The sequence below is a fragment of the Prionailurus bengalensis genome, chromosome E1 (assembly GCF_016509475.1).
Source record: "Prionailurus bengalensis isolate Pbe53 chromosome E1, Fcat_Pben_1.1_paternal_pri, whole genome shotgun sequence".
In the NCBI taxonomy this organism is placed as follows: Eukaryota; Metazoa; Chordata; class Mammalia; order Carnivora; family Felidae; genus Prionailurus; species Prionailurus bengalensis.
Window position 1 is genome coordinate 46,336,390 of NC_057347.1, and position 18,457 is coordinate 46,354,846.

General features: G+C 45.8%; 1 protein-coding gene across 4 annotated transcripts in view; it reads right to left on the reverse strand.

Annotated features, from left to right (window-relative positions):
- PECAM1 (platelet and endothelial cell adhesion molecule 1) overlaps positions 1 to 17,260 on the reverse strand; it is a 61,214-nt gene extending 43,954 nt beyond the window's left edge. For 3 of the 4 annotated variants that reach the window (XM_043584998.1, XM_043584997.1, XM_043584996.1), the window contains exons 1-4: positions 16,096 to 16,359; positions 15,983 to 16,009; positions 4,534 to 4,827; positions 415 to 720 (exon numbers count right to left, since the gene is read on the reverse strand). In XM_043584998.1, the coding sequence (XP_043440933.1) occupies positions 415 to 720; positions 4,534 to 4,827; positions 15,983 to 16,009; positions 16,096 to 16,159 (691 nt within the window). In that variant the 5' untranslated portion in view covers positions 16,160 to 16,359. Of the gene's footprint in view, positions 1 to 414; positions 721 to 4,533; positions 4,828 to 15,982; positions 16,010 to 16,095; positions 16,360 to 17,025 lie in introns of those variants that run through there. The other variant, XM_043584995.1, reaches the window with a different exon arrangement.
- Between the last annotated feature and the right edge of the window lie 1,197 nt (positions 17,261 to 18,457).

Genomic DNA, 18,457 nt, shown 5'->3' on the forward strand with positions numbered 1-18,457 from the left:
CACTTCCTGGTGTCTGACCCATATTGGCTTGAAGCTGTGTTTTCCAAACTGCAAATCACACAATGCATCATTTCACTGAGTCAAGGTCAGTGTTTTAAAACAACAAAATAGAATAGAATAGAAAATAGCAAAATGCTCCATACATTAAGGATTAGTTGTGAAACTTTTGCTTGGGAAATTTTGCACACACACACACACACACACACACACACACACACACATACACACACACACAATTTTTTGAACTATATCGCAGTCAAAAAGTTTGAAAAGCATGGCTTGTAAGTGGTTAAGAACAGTCTTGAAAACAGCAGCCCAGTCAGAAGGCCCCAGCCCCTTTTCAATTTCTGGGCTTTCTCCCCATCCCAACCAGCAAACCAGAGAGTGATGAAAAGGAGAGAGTAGGACTCTGACCCGTCACGGTGACCAGTTCACTCCTGATGGCTTTAGAGATCTCCACATTGGTCCCAGAAAAGATCCTGGCTTGACATTGGAACAATATGACATGGTCCTGTTCCTCCACTGTGAATTCCATCACCATAAAATTCTGGTTCTGAGAAACTTTTTCTCTTTTTTGCTTGAAACCTTTTGCATCTAGCTTGAGTTTTTCAATTGTGAAGTATATTGGGGGATTTTCCTCTGGGACAGAACAATTGACCGTCACGACCCCGCCTTCTATTGCCTCTTTCTTGTCCAGTGTCACTCTGGGATCGGACACTCCTTTGGGGGAAGAGAAAGTCCATTAGTATCAGTTTGATCTAGTGATTCAAGCTTACCTCGGCTGCACCACTGTGATCGACCCATCTGAGAGTCTTCTCTTTTGTTCCCAGAACCCCAGGGCTACCTACCAGGTGATTACTGAGCAAGTATGTTCCCAGAGCTATACCAGCTACTTTGAAAAATATAAAATATGTTTCAGATGTAGTTGGTGCTTTCAAAGTTTACAATCCCACTGGGGAGACAAGTCTTGCCAACTGATACAATTAAAACAAAACAGCCATATGTATAGGCATTACTGTGGTTGGTGTTATAATTTATTGACTGTCAACCACAACCTAGGATAGACTTTTTATCCATGACCCCATGTAATTCTCATAATAAATCTCCAGGGTGGACATGAAAGATAAAAGTATGCCTATTTTGAAGAAGGTGAAGCTCAGTGAGATCCAAGTTTCATCCAAAAGCTCCTTGCCAGCAAGTTGCAGAACCGAGATTCGATTCCAGGTCTGTCTAACTCCAAAGCCAGGAGTTGGGGTGGGAGGTGGGAGAGAGGAAGGACACTTCGCCTCCTGGTTCACAAAGTAAAGCTGAAAATAACTAAGCATTAGAATGTGTGGTAGAGATAATGAGTGATGAAGCAGTCAGGAAAAAAGGAGGCCCTCTTTGCCTGAGGGATCAGAGAAGATTCTAGAAGGGAATAGTGACTGAGAATAATCTTGGAGGAAGGGTGTTATTTGTTATTTGGACAGATGAGGTGGGGGCTATTTGTTATTTGGACAGATGAGGTGGGGGCTAAGAACAGATGAGGTTGGGGGCTAAAGACAGGGATTTCAGGGTGCGTGTGCACGGGGACTGCTTGTGTCAAGGAATACGATGGACTTTTCGGGAGGGCCATCTAGAAAAAAGAAAGGGGCGCGGGGAGAGGTACAGTAGGTGGTGAGCCAGGGTCAGATGAGGGGGAGCTAGGATGGTCTAGCTGAGACTAGATGTCTTGTCCAGGCTCCGTGGTCTGGTGGTCATGAGGTCCACCTCAAGAGTCAGACAGACTAGCTGGTATCCTAAACCTTGCCACTTCACCTAGTTGCTTATGACTCTTCTGAATCTTTGTTTCAACGCACCCAGTTCGGACATCATGGGCTGTCCTCTTGGGAAGGTGACCTATACTGTATTCGTACCGCTATTTCCACCTGTGGTGGCAGCTGTTTACAAAGGTGTTCCCCTGCTTCACACTGATCTCCCCAAGGGAAGGATCACATCTTACTCATTGTTGGTTCCTCAGCCTAGCCCAGAGTGGGACTCAATACATGTTGAGTGAATGAATGAATGAATGGCCTCTGGTCTACCTCAAAGACCTGAATAATAATTAAGAGTTAGAGAGGCCAGCTTTGGAGTCAACGAGATCTTGGTTCTAACCAGCTTTGCCTCTGAGGAACTTCAAGGCATGAACATGCCATTCAGCCTCTCTGGGCCTGTGTCTGCACCTGGAAAGGGTCACATTTAGCTCTCAGCACTATTGCAGGGCTTAAATGACGTGTGTGAAGCACTTATAACCGTTTACCCCATGAGGGTCTGATAGGTGACAGTTCTTATCATTGGAAGTAACAATAGAGTGAATGACTATTCTGATGACAAAAGTGAGCACACAAAATGCAGAAACGACCGTTATGGCAGTCGCTGTCAAGGAAGCACAGGGTTCAATTCACTAACAATCCATTAAACCATCCAAGTTTTAAGAAAAATCACCCTAAGTTTCTAAAGCCTGCCAGCACATTTCTTTTCAACAGACATTGCCCAAATTCAGCCTGCCAATCTTTCCTTATCACTAAAGTCAGTGCTGGGAGCTGTTGGCCGGCAAGGCCCTGTCCTCAGTGGAGATGAGAAGGGCTGCTCTGCATCCCTGTGGCTGTTGCCCCTGGCGACTCTGAGGGATGTCTAGCCAGCCATGTCCCTGACTGTCCAAAGGACACCCATGGGGGAATTGGCCTGGGGGAGGGTGATGTCATAGTCTCCCAAGTAAGCCTAAAGGCCTGACCAAAAATGTGGCCAGAGATTGTATGCTCATGAAAGGAAAATGCCCTTGAACACTTACCTGCTGGTTCTTCCTGCTTTCTATATGCTGAAAGGGTTATCCCTTTCTTTTTTTTTTTTTTTTTTTTTTTCAACGTTTATTTATTTTTGGGACAGAGAGAGACAGAGCATGAACGGGGGAGGGGCAGAGAGAGAGGGAGACACAGAATCGGAAACAGGCTCCAGGCTCTGAGCCGTCAGCCCAGAGCCCGACGCGGGGCTCGAACTCACGGGCCGCGAGATCGTGACCTGGCTGAAGTCGGACGCTTAACCGACTGCGCCACCCAGGCGCCCCAGGGTTATCCCTTTCTAAGGATGGCCCAGATGAACCCCTCACACATGATGGGCATTCATTCATTCATTCATTCAATACTTGGTTACTAAGCACACTTCAATGCCATCACATTTAATCCTCAAAACAAAACAACCTTCAAGGGTACGTGTTGCTACCTAGTGATCTCTATTTTAAAGACAGGAAATGAAGACTCCAAAGGTTGGGGTATTTCATTGAAGGGCAACTCTATTGGGATACTCTGCTCTTTCTCGGCCTCTGCTCTTCCATTCATGTGACATTTCCATTTCTCTGCCCTTGCTCCATTTCACCATCAAGCAAACTCCTCCATGATCTTCCGTATCTGGACTCAAAGTCCCTTCCTCCAGGAAGCCATCCCTAACTTCTCTAGGAAGAATTGTTGCCTCTCATCTTTGTGCTCCCAAGGCCCTCAGATCATATGACCACTAGACCGTAATTATTTTTTTAATGTCTCTCTTCCCCGCCAGACAGTGACCGCCACCAGAGCTGGACTCGACTGGACACATTTTCATGTCTGGCACCTGGTTTTTGTTCCTGACTTGCAGCCTTGGGAAATGCTTCTTGAGGGAATAAAGCAATGAGTGACTGGATGGAATCCTGTATCTCAGAACCCAAATTTCTCGTGATTTCCCTCCCACTTCTACATTTCTGTCCATTTCTACTTCCCCTCTTTCATCTGCCTAATTTATTCCACAATCATTTACTGAGTGCCTACTATAAGCCAGACTCTTTGTTTGAAATACAAAAACGGACCGAACACCATCTCTTTCCTTGGGAATCTCACAGTAGAGCAGACAGGTGTGAGAGAAACATTTGCAATTGAGTGAAACAGTAATTGCCATTTTGGGGGGAACTTAATTATGTGTTGGAAATTATACTAAGCAGTTTATCTAGAAGGTGTCTTTTAATCCTTGCAATCACTCCCTGAGCTGGGTATTATTATTCTCTTCATTTCACTGATGAGAATTTTAAAGTTTACAGAGGCTAAGGGACTTGCCCAAACTGGACTCCAGGCAGCACGACTGCAGAATCCAGTGTGAACACTCGGCCTGTGGCCTTTATACAAACGCCACGGCATGTCCAGATTGCATAAGAGCTGTAAGGACTGGGACCCTGGGGGAGATTGGTTTTGCTGGGGAAAGTGTCAGAGAAGAGATGATTGAGTTGAGTCTTGAAGGAGGGAGAAGATGAAGAAGGGTATTCCCAGGAGAGGGAATATAGTGTACGCAAAGGCAGGGAGGTGAGAAATAGCCTGGCGTATTGGGAGCATGTCTAATGCCTACATTTGCAGGTTAGGAAAATGCCAGGCAGAGGAGTGACAAGGGTGATGGATGGGCAGGTAGGTCCAGTGTTACCCTCCATTCAATTTCTATTCTGCTACCGCGTGCACTATGCTGCATCCACTTGAGCTACGTTCAAATGCAGGGACTCACCTTTCACCCACACCTGGTACTCCGATGTGGTTTTCTCCTTGTTGTTCAGAATCACCGTGCATTTATATGTCCCTGCATCACAGACCCGGGCTTGGGGAATAAAATAACTCTCCGTGTTCTTCATGGAGGAGACGTTGTGAAACAGCACATCATCCTTATAGAACAGCACCCAGTGCTGAGGCTTGACATGGGAGGTGGTGCTGATGTCCACGACGCACTGCAGGGTCAGGTTCTCCCCATTTTGCACCTCCAGTCCTGGCAGGATATTCATGTGGATGAAGTTGATGGTGAAGGCTACATGCCAAGGGAAGGAGAGCAGACACACCTGTTATCTCAGAAACATCATCCTGGTGACCTTTACACCACATCAGATTACAGTAGATTGGTATTCTCACATCCTCTGCAGTGGGGATCCCAGTGCCTAGAGGGACCAGACAGGCAAGGATGGTATGTGATAGCCGTGGAGGCTATCTATCTAGCATCAGGACTTGGGGTTAAGAGCTACTGTGTCTCCCATGCTTTGTTAGCCTCCTTTCTCATCAATGTCCATGAAGTATGAATAAAACAATCCTGAGATTATAAACATTTTATGTAAATTTTTGAGCGGATAGTGCCGTCAAATGTTTCAAAATCCCCAAGGGCAGGTGATATGACGTCTATGTGAAAAACCCCAAAGAGCCTAAAGATAGATCATTTGAAATAATGCAGGTTTAGAAAAGTGGATGGGAAAAAAAAAAAAGGTGGATATAACTAATATTTAAAAAATCAGGATAGTGGGGGCACCTGGCTTGCTCAGTTGGTAGAACATGTGACTCTTGATCTCAAGGTTGTGAGTTCAAGCCCCACGATGGGCGTGAAGCCTACTTAAGATTAAAAAAAAAAAATCAGGGTAGTGGTCACTTCTGAAGGGAAGAGGAGGGTAGGATTAGGAATACACGGGGCGATACAGTATTGGTGATGTTCTAATTTTCAGGTTAGGTGGTGGGGTCACGTGAATTCATTATGTTATTAAAAGCATGCATATATAAATAAAACAAAAGGTAATTGTGCACAGATGAAAGATGAGAGTATGTTATGAGCCAGGGATTATAATCAATCCAATTCTGTGTACTTGAGGCCCCAAAAAGAAAATGTATTTTCTGTATGAAGAAAAGATACAAGGCAGGGGCACCTGGGTAGCTCAGTTAGTTAAATGTCCCACTCTTGATTTGGGGTCATGATCTCACAGTTCATGAGTTTAAGCCCCTCATCGGGCTCTGTGTTGACAGCATGGAGCCTGCTTGGAATTCTCTATCTCCGCTCCACCCCCCCTCCTTTTTTTTTGCCCCTACCTATTCTCTCTCTCTCTCTCAAAAATAAATAACATTAAAACAAAAAAAGAAAAAGATACAGTGTAAAGTCTCATTCCCATTCTTGTCCTGCCCACCCAGTTCCCACCTCCCCTTGCAGAAGCAACCACTGAATTTAGTTTCTTCCAGATGGTCTATACAATCTATAAGCAAATACAAAGATAAAGTCTTAGGTACTCCTTCCTGATCTTTTACTTAAGAGGTAGATCTTCATACATAGAGTTTGGCACCCTACCTAAAGTTTATGTGGCCCATGAGGGCTTTAGGGGCCAGAAATAGTGTGGGGCTGTAGACACCAGGTGTTATTCAAGCAAAACAGGGTCCTGTGGCTTAGGTAAGGCTCCTAAAGATCAATTCTTAGCAGATACTTTGATAACAAAAATATTCATGGGCCTGATGAATGTATATTTATTGAGTCTCCTTATATATCCCCAATCTCCTTATCCTTGGACAGAGGAAGATCTCAGAAATCTGCATGCTTGGACCACTTTGCTATGGTCCCTCGTTTACTAGTATTAACGGAATGAAGCTTTGGCCCTCTACCAAGGGACGCTGTTAGTAGGGAATGAACTGCGTCCTCCCACACACAACATTCATATATTCAAAACCTAACCCCTAGTACCTCAGAATGTGACTGTGCTTGAACATAAGGCCTTTAAAGGTGATTAAATTAAAATGAACCCAATCCAACCTGCCTGGTGTCCTTATAAGGAATTTGGACAAAGAGAGACCAGGGACATGTGCACAGAGGGATGACCATATGAAGGCGGCCATCTGTGAGCCAAGGAGAGAGGCCTCAGAAGAAACCAAAGCTGCTGACATTTTAGTCTTGGACTTCCAGCCTCCAGAACTGTGAGAAAATTAATTTCTGTTGTTGAAGATAGCCAGTCTGTGGTATTTCGTTGTGGTAGAGCTAGGAAACTGATAGATGCTGGTAAGAAATTGTCTTATGGAACCCGATATTGTCTAGTCTAGGATGCCAACGGGATGTTGTCCAGGATTTCACATAGTGTTTCAACTACATCAGGAAAAGCTGTGTTTATTCATTTCTATCTTGTAAATTCCAACATTTTTCTTTCTTTTTTTCTTTTTTTAAAATGTTTATTTATTTTTGAGAGAAAGAGAGTATAAGCTGGGGGGGGGGGGGCGGGGTCAGAGAGAGAGGGAGACACAGAATCTGAAGCAGACTCCAGGCTCTGAGCTGTCAGCACAGAGCCCGATGTGAGGATCAAACTCACAAACCGCACGATCATGACTTGAGTCAAAGTCAGATACTTAACTGACTGAGCCACCCAGGCGCCCCCACAAAATTTTTCTAATGGATCTTGTTTTCCTTTTGGCTTTGACTGCTAAGAAGCATTAACCCAAAATTTCACCTCTGCTTCTAGCAAACTTTGGGATGAATTTCTGTGTGTTTAAAGACTCATAGTTTCTTTGGCCTGCCTTTATTTACCTTCCACTCTGATTTCCTCATTTATGTTCTCCTCATGAACAACAGTACATAATTTTTATAAGTGGTCCCAAATCATTTTTCAAATAAGAAAATGGATAGCTAGCTAGCTGACCAGACAGACTGGCAAAAATTGTCTTCCTTTCTCTCTCTTTTAATAAAAGTCAAGTCTTTTTGAACAGTTTAGACTTTGTGTCTAATATGTCTCAGGTTTTAAAAGGAATACAACTGTCCACACCTGTCCCTTTCTTCTGAGCAATTCATTTAACAAAAAACAGCATCTGATCAGTCCATGAAATGAAACGAGGTGATTGTTTAAAATGCAAGTTGTTTCCCGCAGCATTAATTTTTAGAACTCCCTTTTTTGTCTTTGCTATTCCTTACCAGCTCCTGGTCTGAGGAGCCTGCTGGGTGAGCTCTCAGAACAGAAGTTTCCCACCCATTAATATGGTCCCTTCCAGGTAGGGACAGGCCATCTCACTACTCCTTCATCACCTCCTCCTCCTCATTTTAAGCCATGCTGTTTAGTACAGTGATTCTAACGGGAGAAGAAGGTACATGCAGAGCCGCACTGCCTGGGCCAAATCCCACCTCTGGTCACAAACTGTGTGGCTTTTGGCAAATTCCTGAGCTTCTCTGAGCCTCGGTTTGCTTATCCACACAATGGACATAATAATAGTAATTGTAAATGGGAGCCCAAGTTTAAGTACTGGGAACACAGTTCCTGGCACAGATGAGTGCTTGAGAAATGTTAGCTAGGTTTCTGTCTGCCAGTCACAGATATAAAACCCAACTTGAGTCTTGAGGTCTCTGAAACTCGATATCCACTCCTTTGGCTAATGAATTTTTTCAAAAGAAAACCATTTCTTGATTTTCCAGGTTAATTACAGTGGCTTCTTCAGACTCCCAGGCTTAGTCGTCCCTGCCGTGTTAGGCTACATCGTGTCATCAGCCTGCGTGAAGTACACACCCGTGGCTGGCCATGCCCTAGACTGGGACACAGACCTGGGCGGATACAGGAAGAAAGCAAGCCAGGCATGTCTGGGTCCAAACCCCTGTCTCCACAGCCATTATCTGAGTGCTCTTGGGAGTTACTTAACTCTTCTCACCTACCACTTCTCCTCCTATAAAGTGGGAACATTAGTACCTGCCTTCCCTCCTATTTCTGTCTTGAGTAATGACTGAACCAAGATGGCTGAGGGCCCTGAAGGGACAGAGTGTGTATTGCCCAATGCCTGGCCCTGGCTGACATTCTCTTCCCTCTTCCTTGGCACTCAGCAGACATTTAAGGGGGCTTCTCTGTGCCAGGCACCGCATCTAATAGTGGGGGGTTCAGGGAAGAGTGAGATCGGCACAGTTTTTGCCCCCCACTGGAGCTCACCATCTGCATTCCCGGTTCTTCTCTACTCGGGAACTTCTGGCCTCAGCACCATCCCTGCGTGGGTCTCCTACTGACCGGGCCTCGTTCATTTCCATCTTACAGGGGTCCCAAAGCAAACTTGGCTAAAGCATCAGGTGGTGGTTTTTTAGAAAGGATGAGATCCACTAGCACGGGGCACTTCTGCCAACTGGTCTTTCTAAGCAACAAACACACATTTGCTTCATAAATCAGCTCAACTGATTCACTGGAAGAAACATCACCGTCCCATGGTCAACTGGAACAGACAAGGGTGAAGAAAGGACAGCAGGATTGGGGCTCCTGGGTGGCTCAGTCGGTTGAGCATCCGACTTCAGCTCAGGTCATGATCTTGTGGTTTGTGGGTTCGAGCCCCACCTCGGGTTCTGCGCTGACAGCTCGGAGCCTGGAGCCTGCTTCAGATTCTGTGTCTCCCTCTCTCTCTACCCCTCCCCTACTTGTGCTCTGTCTCTCTCTATCAAAAATAAATAAAATGTAAAAAAAAAAAAAAAAAAGGACAACAGGATGGAAGAAGGAAAAGCATTTTACAAAATTGATCAATATGTTTACCGTAGATTTATGAAACCCAGCTCTGTGACAAAACACAAAACCTCACTGACATGATGTAACAAAAGCAGCACAGAGTTTTGACACCACCACCGCCACCACAACCCTTGTGGAAGCCAGCCTTCAAGTTGGCGCCCATTGAGCCTTGCCCTCTGCTATTCACACCTGCATTTTTTCAAATGTTGATTTATCTTTGAGAGAGAGACAGAGCGCGAGTGGAGAAGGGGCAGAGAGAGAAGGACACACAGAATCCGAAGCAGGCTCCAGACCCCGAGCTGTCAGCATAGAGCCCCACACAAGGCTTGAGCCCACGAACTAGGAGATCATGACCTGAGCCGAAGTCCGATGCTCAACCGACTGAGTTGCCCAGGCGCCCCTCACACGTGCATTTTATCCCTTCCCACATCATACCAGGGTTATTCTTGTGACCCCAAAATATTGGCATGCTTGTTCGTTCCTTCTGAGTTTAGGTTACAAAAGACTTTGCAACTTTTGTCTTGAGCACTCTTTCTTTTTGGGGGGATCACTCACTCTGTGCAAAATCAGCTGCTCCCTGAGCATCCCGATAGAGAGGCCCACGGCCACATGAGTTAGCTTAAAAGCAAATCCCCTGGCCTTAAAGAAGCCCTCAGATCATTGTAATACTGAATAGCATTTTATGGGCAATCTCCTGACAGACCCTGAGCCAGAACTCCCCAGATTCCTGACCCTCAGAAGGTGTGAGATAATAAATTGTTATCTTTTAAGTTTATTTATTTTTGATAGAGAGAGTGCACACATGTGTGCTCATGCAAGCCGGGGAGGGGCAGAAAGAGAGGGAGAGAGAGAATCCCAAGCAGGTTCTGCACTGACAGAGCATGAACGCATGAACCGTGAGATCATGATCTGAGCAGAAATCAAGAGTCAACTTAACTGACTGAGCCACCCAGGTGCCCCATAAATCATTATCTCAAGCCACTAAATTCCGGGGTAATTTGTTAAGCAGTAGTACACCACTCAACTAATCTTTAAAAATCTCTACCTGATTATTAAGATAATACTGAAAACATTGTCCTCTTTGTGAATAAACTGTCCAGGAAGAGCCAAGCTGGATTACCATGTATAGGTCTCACTATTTATGCAACAGAGTGAGTGTTCACATCTGGGCTCTCTGGGCCTCCTGAGGCTCATGGGTAGGTGGTAGGGGGCCCACGAACCACCTTCGAGTAGATGCAAGTGTGCATTTGTTCTAGAGAAAAGGATCCACGGCTTTCTTTACCGAACAATTGTGATGAAAGATTGGGGTTAGGCAGCAGCCTAAATAGGTCAGATCTTTTCAACCTGGACAGATGAAGGCTGATGGAGGGGGATCCATGGTAACAAAGTCACCACAGCCCAGATAAGGGACGATCATGCCAAATGCCCAGACCCTGAAAGAAGGGGCTGCTTCCTTGTACCTCAAGCTCCCCGTGAGCGGATGCTCATGTTTCTTGGGAAGATGAGGCATCATGACTCAGCCAGGGTCTTGGCCAACCTGGAAATGACTCAGAAATGGGGGGAGGAAAGGTGCCCCCCCATTGTAGTCAGGAAAATTACAGGGAGCTAGTTAGCAGGGAGCCCCTGATGAACTTTGGTGCTCAGCAGAGAATGCACGGACCCATCTCATCTGAATCTCAAGCATCTCCAAGTTCAGTTGGGGTCTCCTTCAGTGAAACATTTAGTGAGCACCTGTGTCAGGTGCTAGGATTACAAGATGAGTAAGAAATCATCCCCTCTGTCCTAGACCATATGGGCTGATGGGGACCTAGATGACCGAAGTACAATGAATTAAGCACCAAAAAAAAAAAAAAAAAAAAAAAAAAAAGGTGGCTCTAGGGAGGCCAAGGAAAGTGTGAAGGAAGTGACCCTTGAACCAAAGCTTGAATCAGGCCAAGAACGGGTGGTGGGGTGCTCCAGGCAGGAGAACAGCATGTTCCAGGGCACAGGGGCATGAAAGGTCACATGTTTGGTATTTTCATGGTAAGGATCTTTGCTGCAAACATTTTCAACACCTAACTAATTTGTCTTAAAGCCATTTGGCCGTAAAAGATAAAATCACAGAAAATAAAAGAGGGACATTCATGTAAGAGGACATAACAAAACATGAAAAATGAATAACAAAATCAGAAAAACTATTATAAAAAATAATTGAATACATTTAAATTGTGTGTAGATTCATGCCAATTCTATGTAAATAACTGATTTTATTTCGTGGATTGTACCTAAGTATTTGTCTTCAAAGTCTTTCATTCATAGTGTTATACTTTTTTTTTTTTTTTTTTGCTTATTGATGGGTCTCCTTATTCTTTCTTTACTAAAGCTTCTTCCTCATTAAGAGAGGTATAGTTTTGAGGTGACTGGCTGGCTCAGTTGGTAGAGCATCCAACTCTTTTTTTTTTTTAATAATTTTTTTAACGTTTATTTATTTTGGGGAGATAGCACAAGTGGGGGAGGGGCACAGAGAGAGAGGGAGACACAGAATCCCAAGCAGGCTCCAGGCTCTGAGCTGTCAGCACAGAGCCAGACGCGGGGCTCGAACTCATGAACCTTGGGATCATGACCTGAGCTGAAGTAGGATGTTTAACACACTGAGCCACCCAGATGCCCCTAGAGCATCCAATTCTTAATCTCTGGGTCATGCGTTCAAGCCCCACATTGGGTGTAGAGCCTACTTAAAAAAACATAAAAGAGAGAGAGAGGTATAGTTTCCAAATACTAGGATGCATATTTGTAACAGAGTTTTGTACTACACTGTGAAAGTGTATTGCCTCCTATCCTGTTGTTTGTTCTTGGAAGATTGTCACATGTCCATTGATAGCTGTTCCAACGTTCTATGGGAAGTGTGGGTTCAAAATTCTACACGACTGTATAGACCATCATGAAGACTAAGATTTATAGAACATAAAACAGAGCACCATGTCAATGGAGAAATGAAACCAAACTCAACCAGTTGTTAAAACCATCTGTCAACCAATTATTTTTTTAGCCTTGCATGACAAAACTACCTTCCGGCCTAGTAGTTATGCAGCAAAAATGCTTATAGCAAAGATGTTTATGGCAAAACTACCTAGAACCAAGACATCAATGTATTCTGGGCACATACAATTACAGAAACCAGAATATGGGGCCCGAGGGGCCAGGCAGGCTAGATAGGAGGTGCCAGAATGGAGGGTGTTTCTTAGGGTGCTGACAAGCTGGACCTGCCTAAGGGTATTTGGCGGGGGGGGGGGGAGGGCGGAGGTTGGGGTGACAGAATGACATTGGAGCTTTAGAAAGATCACTATAGGTGGTGCCTGGGTGGCTCAGTGAGTTAAGCATCCAACTTCAGCTCAGGTCATGATCTCACAGTTCATGAGTTCGAGCTCTGCATCGGGCTCTATGCTCATAGCTCAGAGCCTGGAACCTGCTTTGGATTCTGTGTCTCCCTCTCTCTTTCTGCCCCTCCCCTGTTCGTGCTCTGTCTCTGTCTCTCTCTCAAAAACAAATAAACATTAAAAAAATAAAATTTAATTTAAAAAAATAAAGTAAAAAAAAGAAAGATCACTATGGGCTGGAGGGAGAGACCAGAGGCCTATAAACATCCTGGACCATGGTTCAGGCGAAAACCTACAAAGACTGTGGTAGGGCAGGTGCAGTGAGACTGGGGGAAGGGGTAGACTTGAGAATATTGAATGGATGAGAAAGGACTTTTTTTCTGGGGTGATGAAAATATTCTGGAACTAGACAGTGGAGATGTTTGCAGCACATTATGAATGTACTGTCATTAATAATAGAGGCGGAGGGTTTGTCAGAGGGGTGGGAGAACACCGAGGAAGAGTCTAGAAGGCCAAGGAAGGAGGCTTTGTGCAAAGGCAGCAAAGGGGTCCAGAAAGGTGAGGGACGGGAGTGTTCGTGGCATTTGATAGTACAAGGTCTTTGGTGAGCCCTTAATGAGAGGATTCTGGTGGCAGCGGGGTGTGGGAGCTAAAACCAGAGTACTAAGTGAGGGCAGACTAAGAGCTGAGGAAGCAGAGACTGCAGTTATAAACCAGCCTTGACAGAAATTTGAGGAAGGGAGTGGATTCATTGGGGGGAGACACAAGATAATGAAGGGAGGTGGGTTGTTTGTGTTTTTTCTTTTTCCTAAAAACAAAACAAAAACAAACAAACCAAAAACTACCATTTGTGTTTGTAGACTGAGGAGAAAGAACCAGAACGGAGTGGGAAACAGAGATACTAAAAGTGGAGTGGTGGACTAAATAAATGATAGAGTGAGGGGCACCTGGGTGGCTCAGTCGGTCGAGCGTCTGACTTCAGCTCAGGTCATGATCTTGCATTCCGTGGGTTCGAGCCCCTTATCGGGCTCTGTCCTGACAGCTCGGAGCCTGGAGCCTGCTCTGGATCTGTGTCTCGCTCTCTCTGCCCCTCTCCCACTTGTGCTCTATCTCTCTCTCTCTCTCTCAAAAATAAAAATAAACATAAAAAATATTTTTAAAAAAACGGTAGAGGGAGATCGGGGCGGATGAGTGATGGGCTCAGAGCCCAGGTGGACAGGCTGGCCCCGTTCAGCCACAGGGACTGACATCTCTGAAGCAGGGAGGGAAGCTGGGAGGATGGGTGGGGAGACAGATAAGCCTGTAGACAGGGCAGGGCGGGAAGTAGAGGGAGTTCCCTGCAGACAGCAGTGTTTTCTAGGTGAAGGATGGAGCTGAGGTCATCTCCTGAGGCAGGCAGGCGGGCTGGGGCTGAGTGGGGGAGACTGGGATAAAAGGAAGGGAAAGGGCCAAGGCTGACCAAGGAGTACGACCACAGAGCAGGCAATGTGGAGCAAGCTGGCGTCATGCGTGTCAAACGTGTGGTCAGCACGGTCTTGGGTGACCTGAGGAACGGGAGACCTGGTCCTAGTCTTCACTCTGCTAACACCCAGCATTGACCACACACAAGTACCTCATGGCCCCTGAGCCTCCGTCTCCTCAAGTGTAAAACAAACAAGGTGATAGCCTGAGGAAGCAGTGGGAGAGTCTCCCTGCTCCAAGTCCTACAGTTCTGAGGTCTTCCCTGAAGATACAGAGGCCTTTCTCCAGGAACCCCGGGAAGGGAGTGATTACCTTCCCATGTGAGGTAGGGAGGTGGGAGAGACTGGAGGTCCTGGGAAGCAGAAGCCCAGCAACCTGCGTGTTTGCAGGGCATGGTGTGGACGAGAGCTGAGGTATGTGAACAGCAACGGACAGACAGGGGCAGAGCAGGAGCCATGATTGTGGAGGGCTAAGACCAGATACGAAACCATTGTCAGTCATTGCATGCCATGCAGGTAAGTCACTTCCTTTTATCTAATCTCATCCTCATATAGACTCTATGGGATCAATTCTCTTATCATCGCCATTCTACAGATTCGGGGAAAAAAGTCTCAAAGAGGCAAAGTGAAAGTGGCTTTAAAGATCTGAGTTGGGGGGCGCCTGGGTGGCTCAGTTGGTTGAGCCACCGAATTCGACTCAGGTCACGATCTCGAGGTTTGTGAGTTCGAGCCCCGCGTCGGGCTCTGTGCTGACAGCTCAGAGCCTGGAGCCTACTTCAGATTCTGTGTCTCCCTCTCTCTCTACCCCTCCCCTGTTCATGCTCTGTGTCTCTCTGTCTCTCAATAATAAATAAACGCTAAAAAAATTTTTTTTTTTAAAGATCTAAGTTGGGCCTCTGGCTCTAGACAGAGAGCCATATTTTACACAGTGAAGGTTCTAGTGCCAATGCCCTGCTAACTGGCTCTCACCTGGGCGAGTTGGTTATTTCTTGGAGTCATAGAGACATCATCGGTCCATTAGGATGCTTACAAAGATCAGGGATATCCTGTCTCCATGAGTTGCCCTGGGAGTCAAATGCCCACTAGAGCACATGGACAGGAGACCAGCAGACTGGCTTTGTTAGTAGCCGCACTGGCCAATCCCAGAGCCACTGCTCCAAGCCTGGGCTCAGCAAACTAGCGTCATCCGTGCACATCATCTCCAAAGAACTATACAACAGTCTGCAATCCAGTCAACCCCGTTCTTTTTCCGAGCGACAAGGGGATCCTCTTCTGTGGGCTCTCCCTCCATTTAGCCCCCAGACCCCGCCAAGCATCTGATCTTGTCTTAAAGATTCAAAATTAGCTCTAAAGTGGATGATAAACCAGACCTCCAAGATGGGCAGAAGCAACCCCCCTTCCTGTCCACAAGCACAAAACATTACAAATATTATCAGAGCCTCACAGGCCGATGGGAAGTGAAATCCAGGATCTGTTTCAGATCATTTAGAAGAAAAGTCGTAACAACAATTTATGTTCTGTCTTCAAGAAGCTAACAAATTGATTATGTCTCATTTGAACAAAAACAATGGGGCATAGGGGAGAATATGAAATTAAGAAATTTATGGTCAAACAAATAATGGAATCACTCCTTTTTTATCACTTCCCCAATCCTCACAAATAGCAATGCACTTGTTTCTAGAGAAAATGTATGCGACTCCTAGAACACGCTGATTAGAACTTGGCTTAGAAGAGGCATTTTATTCTAAAAGCCTTCTAAAAATGCCAGAAAGAAATAGACTTTAGCTCTCAATATGTTTCTCAGTTGTTATCAACATGAAACCCAAGCAATTCGTTGTGAGTTTTAAGAATCCTGAAAAGACACAGTGAAGCTAGGTAGAAACTTTACAACTTACGGTTTTCTTGTCCTTCAAGGCCTGGACCTGGAAAAGACAGAAGAAATATGCTCATTTCCTCAGCTTTGATTCTCATGAAGTGTAAGGACTGTGGAAAGAGAATAAAAACTCACAAAGCATAAGTGCCAGCAGCACTCCGAGCCACATCTTGCCGTCTTGGGCTGTCTCCAGCTGCATCCTGAGAGCAAAGACTTCAGGCAGTTAGTTCTGCCTTTGGCCCATGCCCCTGGGGCAGAAGACACTTCCCTCGTGGCACAGATAAATCTGCCCTGTGAAAGTAGAGAAAAGCACTCTAGTAACTTCTGGCACCACAAGCAGAGACTGACTATAGTGCTGATCAGGTAATGGCTGCCATTGCTTGGAAACTGGAAACAATGAAGCGTGGGGCGGCCCGATATCCCCTCAGGAAATGACTGGCCTTCCTGAGGGGGCCGCTGAATGCAGACTCTTTGTTTTAAAGTTACAAGTGACATTTGCCTTAGTGCTCCTGACCCTCCTGTCTCACCTGGGTTTAGATCCCCTTCTCACGGCAGGGTGAGAGGCTTCTTCCCTCTTTCCCACCTCTACCCAAAGGACTTCTCTCTTTGGACACCCAACAAGATCTCTTGACTTTCCTGAGCCATTCCCCCCACCCCGCCACCCCAAACCCAACGGGCCTGTCTACACAGCATAAGTTTGGACCTCCTGCCTTTCCTGGCAATGCTATCGGACAGGGCTGACTTTTCCAGAAAACTGCAGGTTCACCAGACAGACCTGCCACCTTGGGGAAAGCTCAGCTTGGAACTTGCTGGACCTAGGAGGCTCTCCCTGGTTTCTGCGGTTGGTTTCAGCGTGAATGAAGGCAGCTCTTTGAGGTATCCATGCCTTCTGGTGGCTTCCCTCCAGACTGTGCCTTTAAACATACAGAGTATATCAGGCCACAGGGAGCTTTCTAAGACATAAATCAGGTCCTTTCACTCCCTTGCTTGAAACCTTGGAATGGCTCCCCACTGCTCTCCAGGGAAAGTCAGTTTATAATCCTCCACAATCCGGCCCTTGCTTACCTCTCCAGCCGGGTCTGTCACCCATTCTTTCCTTGCCCCTACATTCTGGTTGCTAGAATTTATAGTTCCCAGAACACATCACGTGTCTGAGCCTTTATCTTTGCCATACCCCTCCCTAGAGTACTCATCCCCTCTCCTTTTCCGACCTATTCCTACCCAGGTGTCGTAACTCAGTTCAGGTATCCACTCTTCCAGAATTCTCCTCTGTCTCTCCCACACTGAACCACCCTTCCTCCGCATCCCTGTCTGCATTCCTCACCCCCCTGGGCTTCCCTGGCTGAGACATTTTCTACAGTATGCGATAATGGCCTGTTCCTCACCCACGTGGACAGGACGGCTGGCTGGCTGGCTGCATGATCGCAGGGACAGCGTCTGGTCAGAAAACATTAATAGAGTGGATGATCGGGTGAATGAAGACAAGTTAACAGTATTGTCTGAATTAGACTATTACTGCCTTGAGGTCTGAGGGCAGTGTTGTTTCTGAAATGCTACTCTCTGATACTGACACAGGGTAAATCTAAGTCAGGTTCAAACTGGGACAATGGAAACCAAAGACTTCTCTGCTGCAGGGCAAATACCAAGAAGGGATGGCTTCCAGCTAGAAAACAATTCTTCTCTCTGATCTTCGGTTCAGTGGAAGTTATGATAAGAGCTGTGAAAGAGCCATGTAACACAACAGAACTTTTTCCATTGAGCTATTTACTTTTGTTGTTTTGTTTCCTCTATCCCCCTCCCCACTATAAACTCTCTTCTTAAGCAACCTACTGGAAACCACCCCCCTCCCGCGCCCCACCCACCTACCAAATTTCTACTTGGCAAGAAAAAAAGAAACACCATGAGTCCTCAAATAAAGGTTGGCTTCAAAGATAACTTTTGTATACTGTGGAGTAACCAGCTTGTGCTTCTCAAGGTGACTTTCAAGCAATGGTGATAAATGTCCCACCCGATGCCCCTAAGTTCCAAAGTAAACTTCTAAAACTTAGTCATTGTTTCACATACAATGCTAATAGTTTTAGCACACCATGAGAAAATAGAGCTTCCTTTCAAAATAAATGCCAATATTTTATTGATTTAATGTCTATTCATTTTTGAGAGAAAGTAAGAGAGAGAGTGAGCAGGGGAGGGACAGAGAGAGAGGGAAACAGAGGATCCGAAGCAGGCTCTTCACACAGCCCCAAGAGGGACTCAAACCCATAAACTGTGAGATCAGGACTGGAGCCGAAGTCAGACACTTAAACGACTGAGCCAGCCAGGTGCCCTAAAATAAGTGTTGATACTTTATTTTATTATTTTTTTAATTTTTTAATTTTTATTTATTTATTTTGAGAAAGACAGAGACAACGTGAGTAAGGGAGGAGGAGAGAGAGGGAGAGAGAATCCCAGGCAGGTTCCACATGTCAGCTCAGAGCCCGACATGGGGCTTGAACCCACG